The sequence below is a fragment of the Mugil cephalus genome, chromosome 3 (assembly GCF_022458985.1).
Source record: "Mugil cephalus isolate CIBA_MC_2020 chromosome 3, CIBA_Mcephalus_1.1, whole genome shotgun sequence".
Lineage (NCBI taxonomy): Eukaryota > Metazoa > Chordata > Actinopteri > Mugiliformes > Mugilidae > Mugil > Mugil cephalus.
The window spans coordinates 22,605,360-22,625,674 of record NC_061772.1 but is presented as its reverse complement, the minus strand read 5'-3'; the positions used below and the strand labels follow the sequence as shown (position 1 = coordinate 22,625,674).

Here is a 20,315-nt window from a genome sequence, read left to right as displayed (position 1 = left end):
TTCTTCCACATTATCACAGAAGAGTTTCTTAGTTCATTATCCCTCATTACCCTCCTAGTGTACCCAAACCGTTTTCCAAGTTTTTCATCAATGTTAAATGCTCCAGTTACAATGCTCCATAAAATGGCAATGGGCAATTTTTATTTGCAAGATAACCAGAGCTTTTAAAGATGACATGGCTATTTCATTATGAAATGGATTATAACATTAGTATTACTCTACTGTGAAGTCTGTTTGTACCGTTTCATTTTATTGTGTTTTATCGAGACATGTTTTAATTATTTTGCAAACCTCATTTTAGCCTGTGGACTAGGCTAAATGAAAGAAACAGCAGTTTAGTTGCCACCTTTCTGACGATGTTTCAACATAAACTGATCAGTATAATAGTCATGAAGAGGGAACAAGTGCTCTTACACTAGAATGTGTACGTTTTCATTAGTGTACTTAATAAACTGGCAAGTGAGTGTATACCCTGCCTCTGTGAAGTGCCGTCCGTGACATTAGTCAGGGGATCAACACCACCACCAAGTGGCCTCCACGTTCAACACTTTCCCTCATTAGCGCTGACATGCAAACAACCACCACAACCACACAACCGCAACTTAACCCCAATGGTTACACACTCTTTGAGTAAACAGCAACAAATGAAAAAAACAAAAAAAAAAACAACACATGCATTGAGTTGTAGTGTGATAATATATTTACTCTGATCAGATTTACACAACATGAGATGAATGACAATAAGGCACACAATCATACTTGCAGTTCTGCTTAGAAACAGGTGGTGATTATTTCTGTACATATCACAGTGTACATGTTGGTGCTGTAGCATGTGGCAGATTAACACTGGAGTGAAATAGTCGTATCTGTTTATTTGGGTGAACATAAGAGCTGCCAAAAAAAAAATTGAGTCATGCTGCATAAGAATCAACATTATGCTGACATGTTCCCTTTTTTTTCATGACAACCAAGCCACGCACACCCATTGTGTACCCGCTGTTTGACCCGATGAGAGTCATATGACAGAGTGAAACAGGAATTGTAGTTAAATACAAAATGTTTAAGGCTATAAGTCCATGCATTGTCTCTGTAGTTCCCTGCGAGTGTAAGCAGGCTGAATGATTAAAGCATTTAAACATATTGGTTTTCAGTTTTTCATTAAAGTCCCTTCACATAGGACCGTGACAGAAATAATATTTGGGTTTCTTGGTCCATATTGCACTTTACAGTGGCTTGTAAAATGTTATCAGGCAGCAGTTTGAGTTTATATTGCGCTCCTCAATGTGATGACTCATTCTAGCTTCGGTATTTGTCCACGATAAAAAGTCAGTCATTTCACACATGTCTGGACGAATGTAGAAGCACCACATCAGATTCGCCGTTTAAAAGCTTTCTAAAAGCACTAAAAAAAAAAAAAAAAAATCTACATTTTGCAAATAGACCTACTTAGAATACTTCAACAAAAGTCAAGGCAGAGTCAGCTCGGTACCTTTAAGGAAACAAGACTCGTCATGTAAACATTAAAGATGTGGAGGTAATAATTAATAAACAATTTGATCAGTTTAACTGAATTGCCCTTCGTTTGTCTTCTTAATAATGTAAAACATAAAAGGACAGCAGTTTGATTTGCAGGTTCAAAGTGTCTTTCAAAGTTAGGAGACTCTTTTTCTTCTACTCAGTGGTTCTTCTGACCATAAAATCATTAAAAGCATACTGAAAGTAATAAAAGACCAACATGCTTTGTCATGCTCCCTATGACGGTTGGACGTAACAGTGCAGAATTAAATCTGATTCTGATTCTCTAAAATGAAGTGACCCACAGATTAATGGGAGCTGCAGTAGATGGCACAAATCGTACAAGTCACATCGTGACGGATGTGAAATGAAACGGCCCGCAGGTTTCAGTCTCAGCCCACAAACGTCAGCCCCGCCATGACAGAGAAGCCCAGCAGGATGAAGAGCACCTTGAGGAGCTGCTTCCCGGGGGAGTTGAGCTCGTGCGGGAGGATCTCCAGGAAGGTGATGTAAACGAACGTCCCCGCGGCGAGCCCCTCGAGGACGGCCTGGATCAGAGCTCCGGACGCCAGCTGGGCCTCCACCACGCTGATGCCGATGCCGATGCCTAGAGGTGACATCACGGCGAACACTCCGATGTACGCGGCGACCCACAGTGGACGAACTTCGCTCTGGACCAGCTTCACAGACAGGCTGAACACTATGATGCTCTTGTGGACAAGAATAGCAATGCAGATTTCTAATACCTGAAGGAAATAAAGACATTTTGTGGTTATTTCTACGTCCTATACGGTCCTTAATGGTGAACATAAAGACAAAATAGTAAATACTGGTGATTTAGTTTAGATTTTTGACATACTCTTTATATGTATTCACATCTTTAATGTGCCTGATAATGTTAATGTTAAGCCATCGCTGAAGCAATAACAAATTCCAATGTTAAGTTTATTTATTAATTGCTCTGAGTAATGAGGTATTTGATTTATGCATTAACCTACAAAAGACACTCATTTGCCACTTAATTATCTACACAAGTGTTAACTAATGAAGTCTAATATAACAGTCCTGCATTAAATCTTAGCTTTGTGATTCTTATAATGTTCAATAAATGCTGAAACAACTTCTATAAGATTATTTTGGAGGATGTAGTTTGTGGTGCTGTACTGAATTAAACACAAAGGTTTCTGTTAATTAGCCAATTAGCAAACAAATGCTGAATATCACAACCTTCTTGTAACTAAGAGTTAGTGCAGGACTCTTATATTAGAATGCATACGTTTACAATTAGAAAAACTGCATGAAATCAGTTTGTCCCTTTTCTCTTGTGGTTGAAAGTTCCCGGTTTGTTAGACTTCTGTCGGGTTTACCTACATCCAACAGTGTTGGGATCACACACCAACCACATCCTAAATCACTGTAGTAACTGAACTCGTGTCCTCAAACCGTTCCTATTGAGTTGTATTATCAATTTGTCTAATTAAAACCAGTGTGCTTTAGTCAAACCAACACACTGAAGTAAACGGTCAGCAGAATGCACATGACACATGTTTACATGTAGAAGAAAAGCCCTGAGGTAACAATGATAATATAGTGAAACTGCTGTGAACCAAAAGAAAAAGATCTGATCGGGTCACTGTTTCACTCTCAAAGCGTTCTGAAGCCTTAAACTGAAACGTTTGTATGGACACAGGAGCTCACTGTGAAACAGATTCCGAACAGCACTTTCCTGGGGCAAATGTTTTTTTCCCTGTATAAAAGCACACACACACACAGAGAGCTGCAGTAAGGGCTTTTTGTCTTCTCACCTTTGAGTCGGTGCTCTGCAGGCCTATGGCAAGACCCTCAAACACCGAATGGAGCGAAAGAGAGAGGAAGAGCATGAAGGAACGAAAGGGAGAGTGAGCCTGAAAGTCAACGTGGACGTGGTGGCCGCTGCTCTCCAGATCGGCTGCTCCGTGGCTGTGCCCGTGCCCGTGCCCGTTCCTGTTGTCGGCCATGAGCGGAGACCTCTCCTCACGAGACCCTCTCATCTCCCGAAAGTTCAAGACTATCCTCTCCACTATGAGGACTAGGAAGAAGCCGGCAGCCATGATGAACTCTGGAAGGGGAAAGCTGGTCTGTTGAAGACCAATAGATGGATTAAACAGTTTTACCTTATAAGAATAAGTTAATAGGAAAAAAAATAACAGAGCGGTAAAACTTCCCACTAGAAGTGTAACATTTCCACAATACTTGTTTTATTCTTGAAGAATACTTAACATCGAACAGTCTTAAAACACAATGTCTGTTCCCAAGGGTTGTGAAATAACAGAAAATCTGTTGTCAAGTAAAAATACCAAACAACAACCGATTCTGGCCTCTCAGATGTCATTTTAAATCATACGTTTTTCTTTGGTTTCAGACTGCTTGCTCTGAGAAGCTGAGACAGCTCCACATACCTCCACCTTTTGAGCATCCAGCACATCCCTGACATCCGACAAATAATCTGGGATGATGTCCAGCAAACATGCTGCCAGGAAAACCCCGCCGGCAAAGCAGCTGATCAAACTCAGAACTGTTCGGTGTGTTTCTGCGAAAGGAAAGACAAAAGATTCTTATGTTTCAAAATGGACGCAGCCGTGTGCTCATTGCAGGGAAAATGCTGCAAGCAAATGTTCCTCCGACTTCACTGTGAGTTGTGACTCTCATGTGAATTCATGCAACTTCTTACCTTTTCTAAGTTAAACAAGAGCCATAAATAACTATTTAACCTGTGAGTGAAGAGTTGATTTGATTTAATTCTCTTACAACATAACTGTCGGGACACTGTGTGACTAACGGGGCACAGAAGTCTAGATGACTCAGTGGTGTTAAGGCACGTAAGGATGTAACTGAGAGAAATGATACTTTCACTTCTGTTTTGGGAAAGCTGTAGTTCACCATGAACAGCACTGACTAGTCTTATATAGATGAAATTAAATATGACCACGTGTTAGGAAAAATCTGAGCCTCAGGCTTCATCTCTATCAGGTGACTCCAGTCACAAGAGGGAGGAGAGTTCACTGTATGTAGTAACATAGTAGGAGCGCAAGAATTGAAACAATTGTAAGTCATACGAAGAGGTTAACATTAAAACATTCCTGGACTTTCTGCCCATCAACATTTGAAGCTGCTGATCTCTAATATCTTAATGGATCGTTAATGGCTTCTCAGTCACAGCTGATAAAATCTATAGGATTTAATTGTCTTTACGCCGCTATCTGCCACTGAAACATGTGATTAACTCGGAAATACCAGCTGCTGAAACTACTGACCCCGCAAACTCGCTTATCTTAGTGGAAGACGTGACACCAAACTTCATTCAAACTTGTGTCAATTTAAGGATACTACGTTCATATACAAATGGCAGCGCACATAAGAACAGAAGCAAAAGCTCGAAATAAATCTGTGACTTCCCCTTTCTGGTTCGGCTCTCACTCTAACAAGGCAGTACATGATTCAATCAAAAATAAAATACTTCATTTTTTTTTCTCTCCCTTATTCGCACTGTTGTTTACGTCCTCTCTGCTCTGCTTTTAAAGACGACACCACCATTCAGAAGGGAAGACTATGTTATTAAACTCAGTGGTATCTGTACCCCTAAGTGTTAAATTCATCTTAAGTTGTATGTTATTGTCGTATACCAACCTGTCCCGTTTGTGTTTCTGAACCATTTGACTCGAGCAGGGATGAATCCAAAAAGAAGAGTTAGCAGCAATAAACCGACCAGAGCGCCTATTTTCACCTGGAGCAGATATTCCATTTCGGAGCATTAAGAGTCAGTTTTAAGATTGAAGTCCACAACCTGGCTGTACAAATAATTTGGTTAGCTGTGAAGCATGTCCTCTCCATCAGACGATAACAACTAATGTTGTAAGACAAGGAATCACATCCACTTCATGTCAGTAAAAACGAAAAAAACAGTTCAGGCTACGGTGGCCGAGAAGGGCCAAGAAAGGCGAGCAAAACGAAACACCGAATAACAATAATGTCACGGGAAGTGTTTAGGTTAATGAATAACCTTTGAGCCCCCATAAAATAGCTTCTGCAACAAATATGCTTGGATATGAGTTAAAATAGATAAATAAATGAATACAAACACACATGGTAGCATACAAATCACTAGCTGTACAACAACTATCCATGTCATTAATGTCAATATACATTATTGCACCTTATTAATCCTTCCTATGTATATAATATATATTTACTTCTGTCTCTATGTCTTGTACATTTTTCCATATGTAAATATTGTATATCTTTGCTTTTACTATTTCATTTTATTTTACTAGATTTTAGTTTTGTTGTATTTTACAAGATATTTACTTGCATTTTATTATTATTTTATTTCTCTAGATATGTACTTATATATTATTTTTATTTTATTTTTATTTTTACTTGTGATTCCCAAGGTTGTTTTAATCGAGCTTCTGTGACAAAGTGATTTCTCTTGTGGATGAATAAAATCAGTTCTTTAAAAACAATAAAACCAAGTTCTTTAGTACAAAGATGCAAAAATTAAACCAGCGATAAATAATACTTACAAAAAACTCTCAGTAAAAAGTATCTCCCTGACCATAAACCTAACCATATAGTGTCCTAAACAGTAAAGAATGCAATGACTTAATATGATAATCATTATACAATGTGGAAATTCAGTTTAAAGTTTTTTTTAACGTGTGAGTTCAAGAAGAAGAATACAATCTAAATAAAAATAATAATAACAATTTGAACAGGTTTTGTGAAACACTGAACTACATTACAACATAATTTCTTGTTTTACTTTCACTGGATCATACCACATGTAATGTTGGGTGATGGGATCCTTTGCATTATCCGTAAGTTTATGTCAAGCTTGAATTTTTTGTGCAACATTACGTAAGAAAAGTGCGTGGTCAGCAGGTTTGATATTGTTTGATATGTTTTCACAAGTGAACAAGAATAAGACCAACTATTTCCAGGTGTATTTTAACAGAATATTCTCCAAATACTTTTACGTTGATCCCGGTTTGGTGAATGTTGATTAGCTATTAACTAACTAATGTGTCCTATATAACTGGAACTCATAACACATTATTATTATGTTTGCATTTACTGGAATGAATTGAGTTATACTTAAAGGTGCTCTGATGCTGTATGTTCCTTCTTAAGTATTATTATCATTATTTTTTTTTCATTTTGACAATACTTCGTCTGTACTCGTCTGTCTACAGTCATGAGACAGAGAGAAAGTTAAACGAACATCTCATTTGAAACTTGAGCAACACAATGTCACCCTCTAGTGATAAAATACATTAATACCTATCCCAAGTTAAACAGTTTCTTCTTTTGTGTAGCGTTTTAGCACTACTTTAGTCCACTTTCCAAAGTGATTTTAAAACTTTCTGTAACATAAAAGAAATGTTAATACATTTACAATTAGTTTGTATTCAGGATACAACTTTGTGTCTATGCAGATGGTTGACATGTCAGCCACAGTAACTGAGAGGTGTGGAAGTTGTTAGTACACATTATCTAAATACAAAGGATAAAGGCCAACGATCTTATGTTGTCAAGATTTATGTTTGTCAATTTGGTATAATTTAATCCCTTTGTGGGTTGAAGATCTCAGTCGTAAAACCACTGGGAACGTTGTTTAAATAATCTTTACTCCTATAGGCACAAATATACATGAACTAGTCTTTTCCATTTGACGCAATTGTAATAGTCCAATTAAATCTTTAAACATCATACTAACATAAAACGGTAAAGTATAAATTGTATTCTTAGTGAGAAACTTCTCAATTTAGGCTTAAAATAAAATATTTGAATGTCATTTTGAAAAGCTACCAGCAGATGTCGCCCTGTCGCCGCGAGATTCCTTCGCCATCACTCGGCGACCGGCGGCGACGTATTATGAATTGATGACGACATATTCGTGCGCCGGATATGTTTCTCTTTCCACACCAGCCCTGAATGCTGATGTGTTTCAAGAAATTACACCACAGGGAGAGCGAGGAGTTCGTTTTTTGATGCTGTAGCTCAATAACGGGGAGAAACGGCGGCGGGTCAGCGGTCGATGTGAAAGAAGACGCGGTGGAAGAGATCAGCAACACCGAAACAGAGAGAGTATGGCGGTGAGAGAATCAGACACATGCATCTGCTGCAGTGACAGAAACAAACAGGAACAACTGACTGATTCACGTCTGCGGCTACTTTGAGCTGTTTACTATGAATGATGCTGCTGTGCAGAGCGACTCGACTGCAGTGAGGCCACCATAGGGTGCTAAAGTGATTTAAAAATGTCATATTAAGGAAAGAATTAATATAAAATGTAAAATGCAGTTTACTTTGTTTCATTAATAAGCTTATAGCCTTTGTTAAAAAACTAACACGTATTTCTGTGATTTCGACAACACCATTTTTTTTTCAGTCAGTAGACAAGGCTAAATAACAGGAACTCTATTTTTTAATTCAGTCTAGTTTAACGGCACCACTGCGTCCTCCAGAAGGATCATACGTTTAAATCACAGCCTTTCTTGCACTGTTTCAACCTAAACTGAACATTATAAAAGTCAAGGAAGCGGATTTATTGTAGGGCTGTTATATTAGAATGCATTTGCTTTCACTAGAGTATCTAATGTTTTGGCAAGTGAGCAAAAAACAGTTTAATGTATTTGTATACGCATAAATGTGTATTCTTGTAATCTTTATTAACAAGAAATAGGTTTAAAACTCACCTTGTGTATGTGGAATTTCACGCAAACCGTTAACATTCATTAATTAATGAAAACTTAAACTTGCAGCTAAAAACTGGTGAAATTACTGTAATTACTGTGTTGTTAAATAAATAAATTAAGAAATAATACACATGTTATTTTTTACCAGAGTTCAAAGGTGAAATATTCCTCACGGTAAATTTTATTTGATTTACAGTGTCAGGTGAATAGCCCATTATTATTTAGGTTTTATTTCTAATTACTAATTAATTGCTTATATATCAATAAAACATTGTCATGTTTCTAGATAAATTTCTAAATTAAGTCGTAGTCTTTGTTTGCATGAATAAATGGTGATAGATGTCCGATATTAACTTGAATTTATTGCCTTCACTAATCTCCAGGTCTGGCCAGGCACCATAAAAGTAAATCCGAACACATGAAAAGCTTTGCCTGTGTTGTTCCCTGTATTTACAAAAAAAATAAAAAATTAATAAATGTATTTGATCTCTGTGGTTTTGCTCAACAGCCCAAAGGTAAAGTTGGCACGAAGGGAAAGAAGCAGATCTACGAGGAGAACGAGGCGACTCTGAAGTTCTACACACGAGTCATCCTAGGAGCTAATGTAAGAAACTCAGTTCTTAAGACTTATCACGTCTGTTGTCAGACGGTCAAGGGTTTTTTTTCAGACTGTAGCTCATCTATATAATCAGATTCCCAACTGCTCTCCACTATAATGTCCCATAACGCAGTCATGATAGCCACTTTCAGAGATATAAAACAAACATATTATATTCAAGTGTGTAGAAAAAACTATAGTAGCATTGGAACAAACAAATCAATTTGCACAAAGAAAAGTGACTTAAATCTGAGTAAAACCAATGATGGATTATCAGAACTGTTGATCAACTAACTCATAAATCTACTGACGTTTTAGCTCCATTACGCTGTCTAGACGTTCAACCCCATTTTAAATGCTGTTCCCCTGCAGGTAATATATGGTGCTGTAAATTTCTTGATTTTCTACAGTTCGTCTACATTTTGGACATGGGTGAGTCTTTTTTTTTTTTTTTTTTTTTTTAATAGATTATTCAAAAATTATTTAAATAATAATAATAACAAATGTAATATAATTTTAAGGAACTCCTCTGCCTTCTTGCATCTATTCCTTTCATGTTTCCTGTAGCTGCTGCTGGTGTTTGCATTGGCAGTGTACGTCGGGAGCTACCGCTCCATGTCCGCGATGGCAAAGCCAGCGTTTGCTGAGGACGGGAGTCTCCTGGATGGAGGAATAGACTTGAACATGGAGCAGGGAATGGCAGAGTAAGTAATTCTTAAAAGCACAAAGTGAATTCAGGCATTCTGGGAAGAGAAACCCCATCTTCAGTCTGCATTTGCTCTGAAAGTAACGTGACTGTAGGAAACTGCTTGGAAAGACAAAGACGGCTTAAACTAAAAATAAAATGGTGAATATGCACAGTATTAAGGTCAAATACAATCTCAATAATTATTACAAATTTTTAGTGGTTTTCTTTGCTTGTAGCAGAAGGGCTACACATACATATGTGAGATTTCCCACTAATTTTACTTTGCTGAATTGTCCTGACAGCAGTAACGAGGGCACGTGGCACTTTTTCACTGTACGTTTCACTTTAAAGGTTACCTTCAACCTGCTTTTAAAGGACTTCTGGGTTTGAATGATTTCTAGAAAACACTTAAAAAGAAGCTCCGTTTATTTTGTCTAGTTGGTAAAACTCAATTCATTAAGCTTATCCTTGTTTCGGCATTTGGCCTTAATGGACAGAGCAGTGGGGACAGACGGGAAATGTGTGGGGGAAAAAAATCCGAGGAATGACATGCAGCAAAGGCATTAGCTTAAACCGGTGACCGGGCTGTTAAGGGCATTGTGTCCCCCAACTTCTGAAAGTAAACCTCCGCCCCACGTCTTCCTGTAAAGTTAGTTGTTCTTTTTTGTGTGTGTGTACGTCAGTGATAATTCATTAGCTGTGTTGTGGTTTTAGGCACCTGAAGGACGTCATCCTGCTCACAGCCATCGTACAAGTTCTCAGCACGATCTCCTCTTATTTCTGGTATCTTTGGCTGCTGGTAAGAGCTTTTTTCTTTAAGAAGGTGTCATGTTTATCTGGTGAATCCTACTCTATACAGTTATTTATCTGCCTCATTCGTTTTCTGTTTTGTTTTCCTCACGTCTCTTAAGTTGTTCTTGAACTGATAATCTTCTCTGTGTGTTCCAGGCTCCGGCTCGTGCCCTGCAGCTGCTTTGGACAAACTTTCTGGGCCCCTGGTTTATGGCAGAGAGCCCATCGGCGCCAGAGGAGGTGAACGAGAAGAAGCAGAGAAGACAAGAGCGCAGACAGATGAAGAGGTTCTGATGCTGCAGAGCAGACTGAGCAGTATTTTTATACGCAGGATCTAACACACAGATGTCGAGGGACACATAAATTATTTAGGAACTAATTTTCAACTTAGTCCAAATCCGATGCTGTGGAATCTTGTTTTCCATGTTTATTTTCTCCCCGCTTTCTCAAGTCATACGGTTTTTCCCTGAATTGTGAAATGTACCCAGTTTAGCAGTTTAACACCGGGGTCCGAATATCATTTATTCCCATGCAGAGATTTATTGTAAAAAGTTTATTCTTGCACGGTGCCGTCACACCGGCCCCGTCCTCCTGCAGATCTCCGTTTCAATTACATTTCACGCATCAACCCCCGAAAAGCAAACTAAATTTACTCAGACAGCGCCACTTTTATCATTTTATTTGTCATCCATCACCGTCCCTTCATCACAGAGTCGGGAGATGTTTTTTGTTTTGTTTTCCTGAGCTTTCAAGTCTTATTAAATCATCTGGATATAAAATAAGTTTTAATAGAAAAATGGAGAGCATTTTTTGCAATAAAAAATCTGAGTGTGGAGTTTTGAGAGAAGATTTTTTTTTTTTCCCCAGTTGGCAGAAAGAGAAAGTTGCAGCTTTTATTTTCAGTTTTCCTGTGAGGCTAAAGTTTGGTGCCTTAATAAAATCTTTTCTTTTTTTTGTCTGTGTGTGTGAGAAGCAGCTGTCTTTAAAATGGCTTGTTCCCCCTGACAAAGTGTGGACCGTGCTTTCTAATAGAGAAATGAGGGATGTTTGGCCAAAGTTGAAGCTTAATGTTCCGTGAAATCCGTGACGTTTCACATTGGAGGAATTCGGAGTTGAAGAAAAGGGCAAACGGGGCAAACAGAGTTAACTATTATTTTCATTATCACTTAACCTCTGCGGGTTACTTCTGTATTAATTGGTTCTTTGTGTGGTTTTAAGATGCCTCTAAATACACAAAAGAAGTGGCCCAAAGGCAATTTCTTGGTCCAACAGAACAAGATTCAGTATAATATCCATTTATTTTGCTTGATATATTCTTTTGATTATTGTTATACTTTTAAACTACAGCAGAACCTTAACTCAGTGTGTGCTGAGATTTAGTCAGTCTGTATGAAGTCATAGTGCATTTACTGTATCTAAAAACGAAAATTGGTTGAAAATTTGTTGTTTTTTTTTAGACTTTATTGATCCACAAGGGAAATTTCTTGGTCACAGTAGCTTAGTTGCACATAAAAAATAGGTGTAAGCTAGATATAAATATATATATAATTAATATAAATAATAATAATAATGAAATAAATTGAATACAAAATAGAAGTATAGAGTTTAAACATAGGGAAGTGCAACATAAGACCAAAACAACCTAATTTAATCTTTTAAAATATATTTTCTTCTCACTTATTTTCTGTTAAATCCTACTTTCTATGAAAATATGAGAACTGCAGCCTCCTTATATTATAATAATGGCTTGCTCTCCTCTGATGATTTTTTAGTTATCTTGTTAAATGAAATGTAAGCGTAGCATCACATACAGTGCACTTTGCGCCATCAGTTTCTAACATTTTTCTAGGTGCTCCTCAAAGCTTTCACATACTTAGAGATCAAAGATTAGAGCCGGCAGATCAATACACAGACAACAGCCTAATCCTCCCTCCCCAAAAATGCGTCAGAAATGTTAAACCGCCGCGTGCATGTCTACATTTAATGCTTCCGTTTCCGTGCGGTGATTTGAGCCTTGCCCCCAGGGGAAAAAATATGTTGTTTATTGTCAAGTCTGCTGAGTGACTCCGCTGCCTCTCCAGTGTTGACAAAGTGAACTTGGGAGATTAGAAGAGAGTGAGTGGGCTGGCAAAGCCCAGAACTGCTCCCAATATAATTACAGATTATTTTTTTTTTATTATTATTGTTGCATCCGTGCTTTTCCCAGCTCAACAAGCTGCAACCTGCTGCCTGAAGGAGAAGCTCTGTGAACGTTGTTACAAGGAGGGGGGCGGGAAAAAAAAAACAAGACGGCTACAAACAGGAATTAAAACAGCTCTTTTTACATTAGTTCAGACTTTTCCTGGAGCGTCGATATCCAGCCAAGCCTTTTTACAAAATGACTGCTTTTGCTACGCCTGTGTCCTGCCCTCCTTCATCCCGGCCCTGTGGTCCTGTACTGTCTCTATTATAGGGTTATAAACAAAGTAACCAAAATTAGAGCAGCACGGCATCCAGTTGTCAGGGCCAATCCCAGATGTGGGCTTTGAGAGGGACCATGTTGCAGTGTAATTTAGTACTGGGGCCACTCACTCGCACGTAAACCCCACCTCCCCCCCGCAAAAAAAAAAAAAATACTCACAGATATACTGTTGTGTTTTCTGTAAGGAGATATGCATGTACGTGGGTTGGTGTGTCTTCGGGTTCATCTGCTTGAGGAGAGAACAAACTTTAAAACATTCACCTGGGCTGCAAAGTCAATGAACACGGCTCGCATCTGCAAACTTTCCCTTATCTTTGCTTCATAAAAACGTCTTCTTTTCACTTTGAAACGCACCACGGCGTAGAGGAGCGCGTCTTGAAAACAACGTGCTGGATGCAAGTCTCGCTATCTCTGCGTTTGATTTAAGGCGGGGAGAAAAGAAAAGAGTGGGAGAGCGAGGCTCTTGTTTACCATGGCAGTAAAACAGGGTTCATCCTGACAAGATGAAATAAGGGAGTTGAAGCCGCATTCCATTTTCCAGGCTTTGTGTGCAGCTTCGCATGCTATAGGAAACCCATACAGTTTAACCCGGTTATTAGAGCAAGATAAATGCTTACGAGTTAGCAAATGTCACGTGGTCCGAGAAATGGAGGATGATAAGCAGACGGGAGCGAAGACCTCTTTTTTTTTTTGTCTCGTTGGCTCCAGCCGAACGTGGCCTTCACATTTCAGGTCCCTTTAGACTCACCCAGCCAGACAAAACAGGAAATTTGGGGGCATTTGGGCAACAGTCGAGCCTTTGACCCTTGAACTGCAGCACTCCCTGTCTTTTGAAGTCAAGAGAGAGAATCAAAAGCAATTAAATGCGATGCGGAGTGTGTTCCCTTGAACGTTCAGCCTCCGCTGTGTAAACAGAATCAGGGCTCTCTGAGTGTGTTTGGCAGAGCTGTGGGTGTAGTCCTCCTCAAGCTCATCATCTCCGCTCGGTTTTTCGGCCATGTTTTGACTCCGATCCACAACAGTTTCGGTTGCAGTGGAGGAGCATCGGCGCGTGGCACGAATGCTTTATCCGAATATCTGCGTGCTTTCTTTCTTTCTCTCTTTCTTCCTTTCTTTCTCTCATTACAAATAAGTGTCGGTGTCTCCGGCATCATCTTCCAGTTTAAAGATGACACCGGCCAGGCGGCGTTCACGGCTTCCACCATGGCCTTAAAAGGAAGATGTCAAGAATTCCTTCTGCATTTGACTCGTGTGTGTGTGGGTGTAGGAGCGTGTGTGTGCGTGTTCTTGTATTACTTATGTTGTGGGGACATGCGTCTGATTAGACGGTCACGTTGCAGGGCTTTGCCTCCCTTTTTGGGACCGAAAAGAAAACAAGACTCCAATAAATTTCAAGGTGCAGACTTTGTCCGAGGCCGGATTAGCCAAGGAGCGTTTGTGGTCCGCAGGAAAATCAATGTAACGTCTCCTAAAGCTGTGAAAACTGTGTGTGTCTGAAAGCATCTGGAGCATCCGACTTGGTGACAAACACTCCACCCTCCTCGGAGATTGTCGCCCTCGATTAGAATCCCGCGCCGTCCCCTGCCAGCCTGTCATCTGCTCCTGTTTGCCACCGCCCGCAAAATGACGACAGATCAATAAAACCACGCGATCTGATGTCTTATCTGGTCATGTGCCACGGCTAAAAGGGGATCCGTTCAAGATTTCTCAGTCTCTCGCAGCATTTGGCGACGACTTTGAAGATTTTTATCAGGCTCCTTTTGAAATACTGAACTGTAACATATTAAATGATGAATGACTTGTCTGTGCACAAGCGCCTCCTTGAAAATGATTCATCCCGTTTGCCTGTAGCATAAATTAAAAATAACACTGCAGACTTTTACATCCAAAGTGCTGAGTATACAGTTCAGACGGAGCTCAGGGCAGCGCTTTGTTTGGATAGTCTGGTGTTAATATAAAGCAAAATAGCAAACTAAGTGACTAATGACGAAAGATAAGTGTTTCTTAACAGTGCGCTTATCCAGATACCTTCCGAATCCTTTTTATAAAATGAGAACCCTAAGCCTCGTGGCTCCAGATGGAGGTGCATCAAAATGAGAAGTCACTTAAGTCGTCATCGGTTGGGGCCAAAGACAACAAGCCGGAAAGTAGAATAAGAAAAATGGAGCTCAGTTAAAAAAGAGAGATTGAGATCCTCTTGGAGTGGATCAAGACTTCTTTACTGCATAATACGCCCAAATATCTAATTAAGCTGTTGGCGGTCGAGTCGTATTGTGGGAAATGTCACGTAAGCAGCAAGATAAACTGCAAGTGCAGAGTTTTGCCCCCAGTAGATGGTATTATAGCTTCACAAGCCACCAGACTCCATTCACAAAAACAATAATTTTTCCCGTGTCGAACACAGGCGTTGGCAGCCTGTCGCTGTGTGACTTAACATGTTGATTTGGATTGAAACTAATGTGCCGATGACACACAATAACACAAACAAACTAGCCACTCATGACAGCGGTGATCCAGTAATGCCTGCGAGCTACAAGCTAGAATTGCAGGTTTTGTGAATGAAGTCTGGTGGCTTTGAAGTGAGCTGTACGGCAGGTTCAGTATCCAGCTGAAAAAAAAAGCAAAATTAATCAATGATAATATTGTAATAATACCAATTTTTGTCACTAAAAATTCCCTTAAATCCATTTTTCTGGAGGTTTGGACACCGAACAGAAAATCGCTCCAGAGCACAGATGACCTCCTGATTCCAACCTGGACTCTGAGATGGGGAAAATCCTGAACATCATGCCTGAAACATCCTGAGGATCTTAAGGTTTGTTTTAGTTGTCATCAATCTCAGTTCAGCTTTGTTAGGTCGTTTATATGAAGTTGCTCCCTGTAGTGTGCCAAACCCTCACTGCCAAGGTTATGAACCCGAAGGCATTAGAGTCTTGGTTTGTGCGCTTGTAGCCACTTCATGATGAAATACTAAAAGGTTTGCCTCATGTTATTCTTGAACTAGAGAAACATCATCCACACAAAGCCATTTGTTTGTGAGCTCAAGTATTGAACCGGATTTGAGGATGAACTAACAATTCAGCAGCAGAGGTGCAGTAATGTCACATTAGAGACGAACGCTCGGCTCCGGAGCTCAACTGATCGTAAATAGTTCAGCGTACACCCAGGGATGTTTTGCATTCTTACACTCAGAGTTTGCAGTAACATGTACACAAAATGACCTCCTAATTTAATTGTGTAACGAAATAGAATTCCCAAAGTGTATCATCTCAAGTGTTTTGCATGAAGCATACTTGCACTAACTTGCGTGAAGGGTAGGACAACTCAAAAGGCTTTACAGAGGACTTGACAAGAAGATAATTAGGCTGCACTAAAGCTAACACTGCAGAAAGGAAAAATAACTTGAAGCTACTGCACACGAGGACTGAAACCGATGAAGATGTGACAATGAAATCAATAAAATGGAGTTTAAAGTAGAGTTCAGACGCACGCACCTTTTAAATTCACAGCAGCGTTCGCGGGGTTTGAACCTGGATGAGCATGGAAAGTGTTTGAAGACGTAAACAGAGACATAAATCACGCAGTCATTACAATAGGAAATGAAATGACAATTAGGAACAGGACCGTTGAAAGGAAATGACATGTTAGTAATTAATGTTACTGTGAGAAAAATAACGACAGATAGATGGGTCAAGATTAAGATGGATTATTTAAGGTATTTTAGTTCTATAATAACACCAGCCAAAGCCAGCGTAGGGCACTTAAAATGTTTTACAAATTTTGTCTATTCATAAATTTGATTTTTCTCCCATTTACATTAATAGTTTCATAGTGAACGGTATTTTATATCTGACTGTTGTGTCACTATGGAATTAAAATCTCTTCTCTTTACCAAAGCCACAAATTTGTGTTATTGTCGGATGATACACTCAAGATTGTCTCCTCCCTCGGTTTTAATGCGCAGATTGTGTCCATCCATAGATGTTAATGTTTCAGTCGAGGTTTTCTTCATGATCCGATATGTCTGATATTGCCCTTACGTCTTTCACTTTCCTGAACTACCTGCCAACAGTGGCCTAGCAGCATGACCAATGTTTGCACTTCATCAACAAGTATTTTATGTCCTCCACTTTCCAAGTTGTGACCAAAAGTTCACAAGTTCCAATTTGAAAGCGGCTTCGGTTTGTTGTGAACTACAACATCCTTATTTGAATCCGGCTCTGGATGCTTTGTTGTATCTCGCTTCCCATCTCTCTCTGTCTCTCCTCTTGCTTCCTGTTGTCATTTCACTGCTGCGGTACCTTAACCTCATCTCTTAATGGCAGTTGCTCTAATAAACGTGTAGGAAGCATTGTCATTGACCCTGCAGCTTATGATCCAGTGATGTGATGAACCCACTCAGACATCCTCTTGACCTCAGCGAGCATCGGTAACTAATTTTAAGTTGCGATAATGGCACATCAGTCTCCCTCCATTCATTATTTAGTTTGCTTGTTTGTGCTTTCATTGAGATTAAATAAATAAATAAAAGGTCCTCCGTGAGCGACCACAGGCATTAGTCGTGGCCGTGGCGCCACTGTCTGCATGACTCTGACTGATCCAGGATCAGTGAGGGACAGTCTCCATCACACTGGGTTCCCTTCCTCTTCCTTTGTTTTTATCCCGTTTCCTTCCACACTTTCTTAGATACTGTTCCCCCTGATGGAAGTCTAAACAAACTACAATACTGTGAAAGTAAACAAACGCGCAAATATCATGTCCCGCAACCTTGGCCTTCTCCAACCCGGTTTGGACCGGAGTTTGGGGACGAGGTCTAGGCGCACGGTTTTGGCACTGTGACTCTTAACCTAGTGTCATCGACATTTGTCGGATTTTGACTGATTTGCGACGTTTTGGGCTTTCTCGGAAAGAAACTGAATGGAGACATTTGTGTGAACCCCTCAGAGACGGACATATCTCACTTCTGATCTTAAAGTTTGTGCATATAGGCCTCCTCAAAGTCAGCTGATTAAAAAATAGGACATAAGAAGGAGAAATAAAACATGTGACGAGAATAAGGAGTGATATTCAACAGAGCTTTTTTTTTAAGAAACCCTATAAAAATCTACTGTATAATATTTTCTAGGGGCAGCGTTTCCACTGAACTGATTGATAAGGGCGGCAGCTGGAAAACCCCAAGTGTCCTTTAAGTGTAACAGGAGATCATATAAAAAGGAACTTAAGCAGAACCATCTCCAATGACTCCTCGGTTACATGTGGAAATATAATGCAGTGATCCAGTAATTATAATTTCCTGGTGGCCTAATGGCCTTCGCAACCCCAGCGTGAGATCAGACGAAAGTGTCGCACCATGTCATCCCGGTTTTTCTATTTGCGAAAGTCAGACGTGTCCCTCAGCCGTCAGCATGCGAGTCGGAATTAATGTACATACACACGAGCCGTCATCCTGAGAATCCACCTAAATACTGTGCAGTGTTTCTTTGAGCATATGCAGCTGGTGATGCAGCATCCATCATCATGCACAGCTCTTAACTTGGTTAATGCTCGCATTAACATTAATGAGGCTTTGCACACTTTTTATGCAGCTCTTGCTTCTAATGTTACTGATCACCCTTTTCCACCATTTCGAGCCCATCCATCCCCACCCACGTCATGCTATTAGACATATAATGGAAGTCTAGATTAATGGTTAATTTCCAGGAAAACCCCTGTGTTCTGTCATAAAGTGCTTTCCATTAATTAGGGACTCTCTCAGAACGGAGTGGGAGAGGAGACGAGTGATTAATGAGCTAGCTTGTGCCGTCAGCGGCTCGTCTAGTCCCAGTGGTGAGCGTGAGAGTCGGACCAGCAAAGAGAGAGGAAGAAAAATAAATATGTGGCCATTGAAGAAGAAAAAAAAAAAAGAAACTGCATGGAAATTCATTACAGGGGTAGCTGGGTGCAGTTTCAAAGGGATAGCTGGAGCATTTGAGCTGAACTGTGAGGGAGAGGGGAGACGGAGGCTTGATTACGCCCTCTCTGGTGCCAGGAGTCCGGCAGAAGGGGATGGGTGTGTGCTGAACTAAGAAATGTGAAGACGGAGAATAGTTCAGGCAGCGTCTTGACTTCTTTCAGTCTCTGGTGAGAGCTGAATCACCGCAGAAGGAAGATTTGGCACAAAGGAGCGTGCATGGGACTGACTACTGTGGGACCAACGCGACTATTAACTGAGCAGCTATTAAATTCTTGATAATGTCAAAAGTTAGATGGGATGTTGAATACTCTATGGGTTTCAACAGGGGGTCCGCGACCCCTAGGGGGCCTGCGAAGGCACTGCAGGGGGGCGGTTGCAATATCTTTAAATATCTTTAAATACACATTAACATGAATCCAACATATTTTAGTAAAGGGAAAGGGGTAGCTTAATGCTGAATGCAAAAATGATAATAATAATGTGTATTTACAAATAGCGAGTTTAATATAGAACACATATAGTAGGTAGGGGGTCCCTACTTAATCTCCTTGGTGTCCTTGGCCTGAAAATTGAAGACCCCTGCACTATGGTCTGAGTCTGATACATAAAGCTAGTTGCTGCTTCACGCCTTATTTAGCTCATACGATGTTGTGACTAGCTTATTATTTGTCTTGCAGCCTTTTATCTGGACCTAAAGAGCTAACTTAGCTTACCCGGTAGCTTAGCACAACGTAGAAAAACTCAGGGAAAAGCTAGTCTGGTTCTGGTGTAATATTAATCGTTGAAAATCGTTGTAAATCTGACAACGCGCGCCTTTGTAATGCGTTTGGTTGGTGCTTGTTCATTTGCACAACTGGAATCCCCAGAAGTGGGTGACAGAGAGGAGTGCCAGATGACTGGTAGCAGCTAACGTGACTCATCCTATGTCGTGATTGCTTCTAATTTACAAACACGGTAATTATTGCTTCCACTTTTCCTCCCATAAGACGTAAAGCTGCCACCGCATCTAACTGACATGCATCGATCCTCTCTGCACAGGAGCAAATTTGCACGTTGTTGCAGAGGTTGAACTGCTCCTTTAAATCAGGATCGACTCCAAATGGATAAATATTTTAGCTGGCTGATGTTACTGACCCTTGGCAACGTTTTTGCACGGAGATTCCTATGGACATCCGATTAAGAGGGCAGCCTGGCGTGAGTCCAGAGGTCTGGCTAGACATTATCTCCAACACCCCTGAATGTTTTCACAACGGGGCCTCGTAGTCTCTCCATTGCTGGCCCGTAAGTGTCTGGGAGTGGGCAGCAGGAGTGTTTGTGCGTGCACGCATGTTTATGTGTCCATGCATGTGTATGGCGGCGTGAGCGTGTGCGAGTGCAGAGTAAACTGCCGCCTTGGCGGGGCAGCACACTGTCTGCCATATCTCTGGTCTCGAGTAGAGCCATTAGGGGAGCGATGAAGCTGATGACATGTTGTTCCTGTGACAGGCCGCCTGGCCCCAGACTCCTCTCTGCTGCCGGTGAAGCTGTGGGAGCCCGCTCAACGGCCGCGGGACAGACACAGAGACGCAAGG

General features: G+C 40.4%; 2 protein-coding genes across 2 annotated transcripts; one reads left to right on the top strand and one right to left on the bottom strand.

The window, feature by feature from the left end:
* Nucleotides 1-677: 677 nt before the first annotated feature.
* On the bottom strand, nucleotides 678-5,459 carry slc39a1 (solute carrier family 39 member 1). Its single transcript, XM_047581580.1, has 4 exons — nucleotides 5,182-5,459; nucleotides 3,954-4,084; nucleotides 3,321-3,632; nucleotides 678-2,261 (listed from the first exon to the last, which is right to left on the bottom strand). Exons 1-4 carry the CDS (start codon nucleotides 5,294-5,296, stop codon nucleotides 1,908-1,910), a joined length of 912 nt encoding a protein of 303 aa, XP_047437536.1. The 5' UTR covers nucleotides 5,297-5,459; the 3' UTR covers nucleotides 678-1,907.
* Nucleotides 5,460-7,446: 1,987 nt separating this feature from the next.
* Nucleotides 7,447-11,288, top strand: tmem208 (transmembrane protein 208). The gene is made up of 6 exons (XM_047580539.1): nucleotides 7,447-7,649; nucleotides 8,761-8,856; nucleotides 9,223-9,282; nucleotides 9,418-9,554; nucleotides 10,253-10,337; nucleotides 10,487-11,288. Exons 1-6 carry the CDS (start codon nucleotides 7,644-7,646, stop codon nucleotides 10,622-10,624), a joined length of 522 nt encoding a protein of 173 aa, XP_047436495.1. The 5' UTR covers nucleotides 7,447-7,643; the 3' UTR covers nucleotides 10,625-11,288.
* Nucleotides 11,289-20,315: the final 9,027 nt, after the last annotated feature.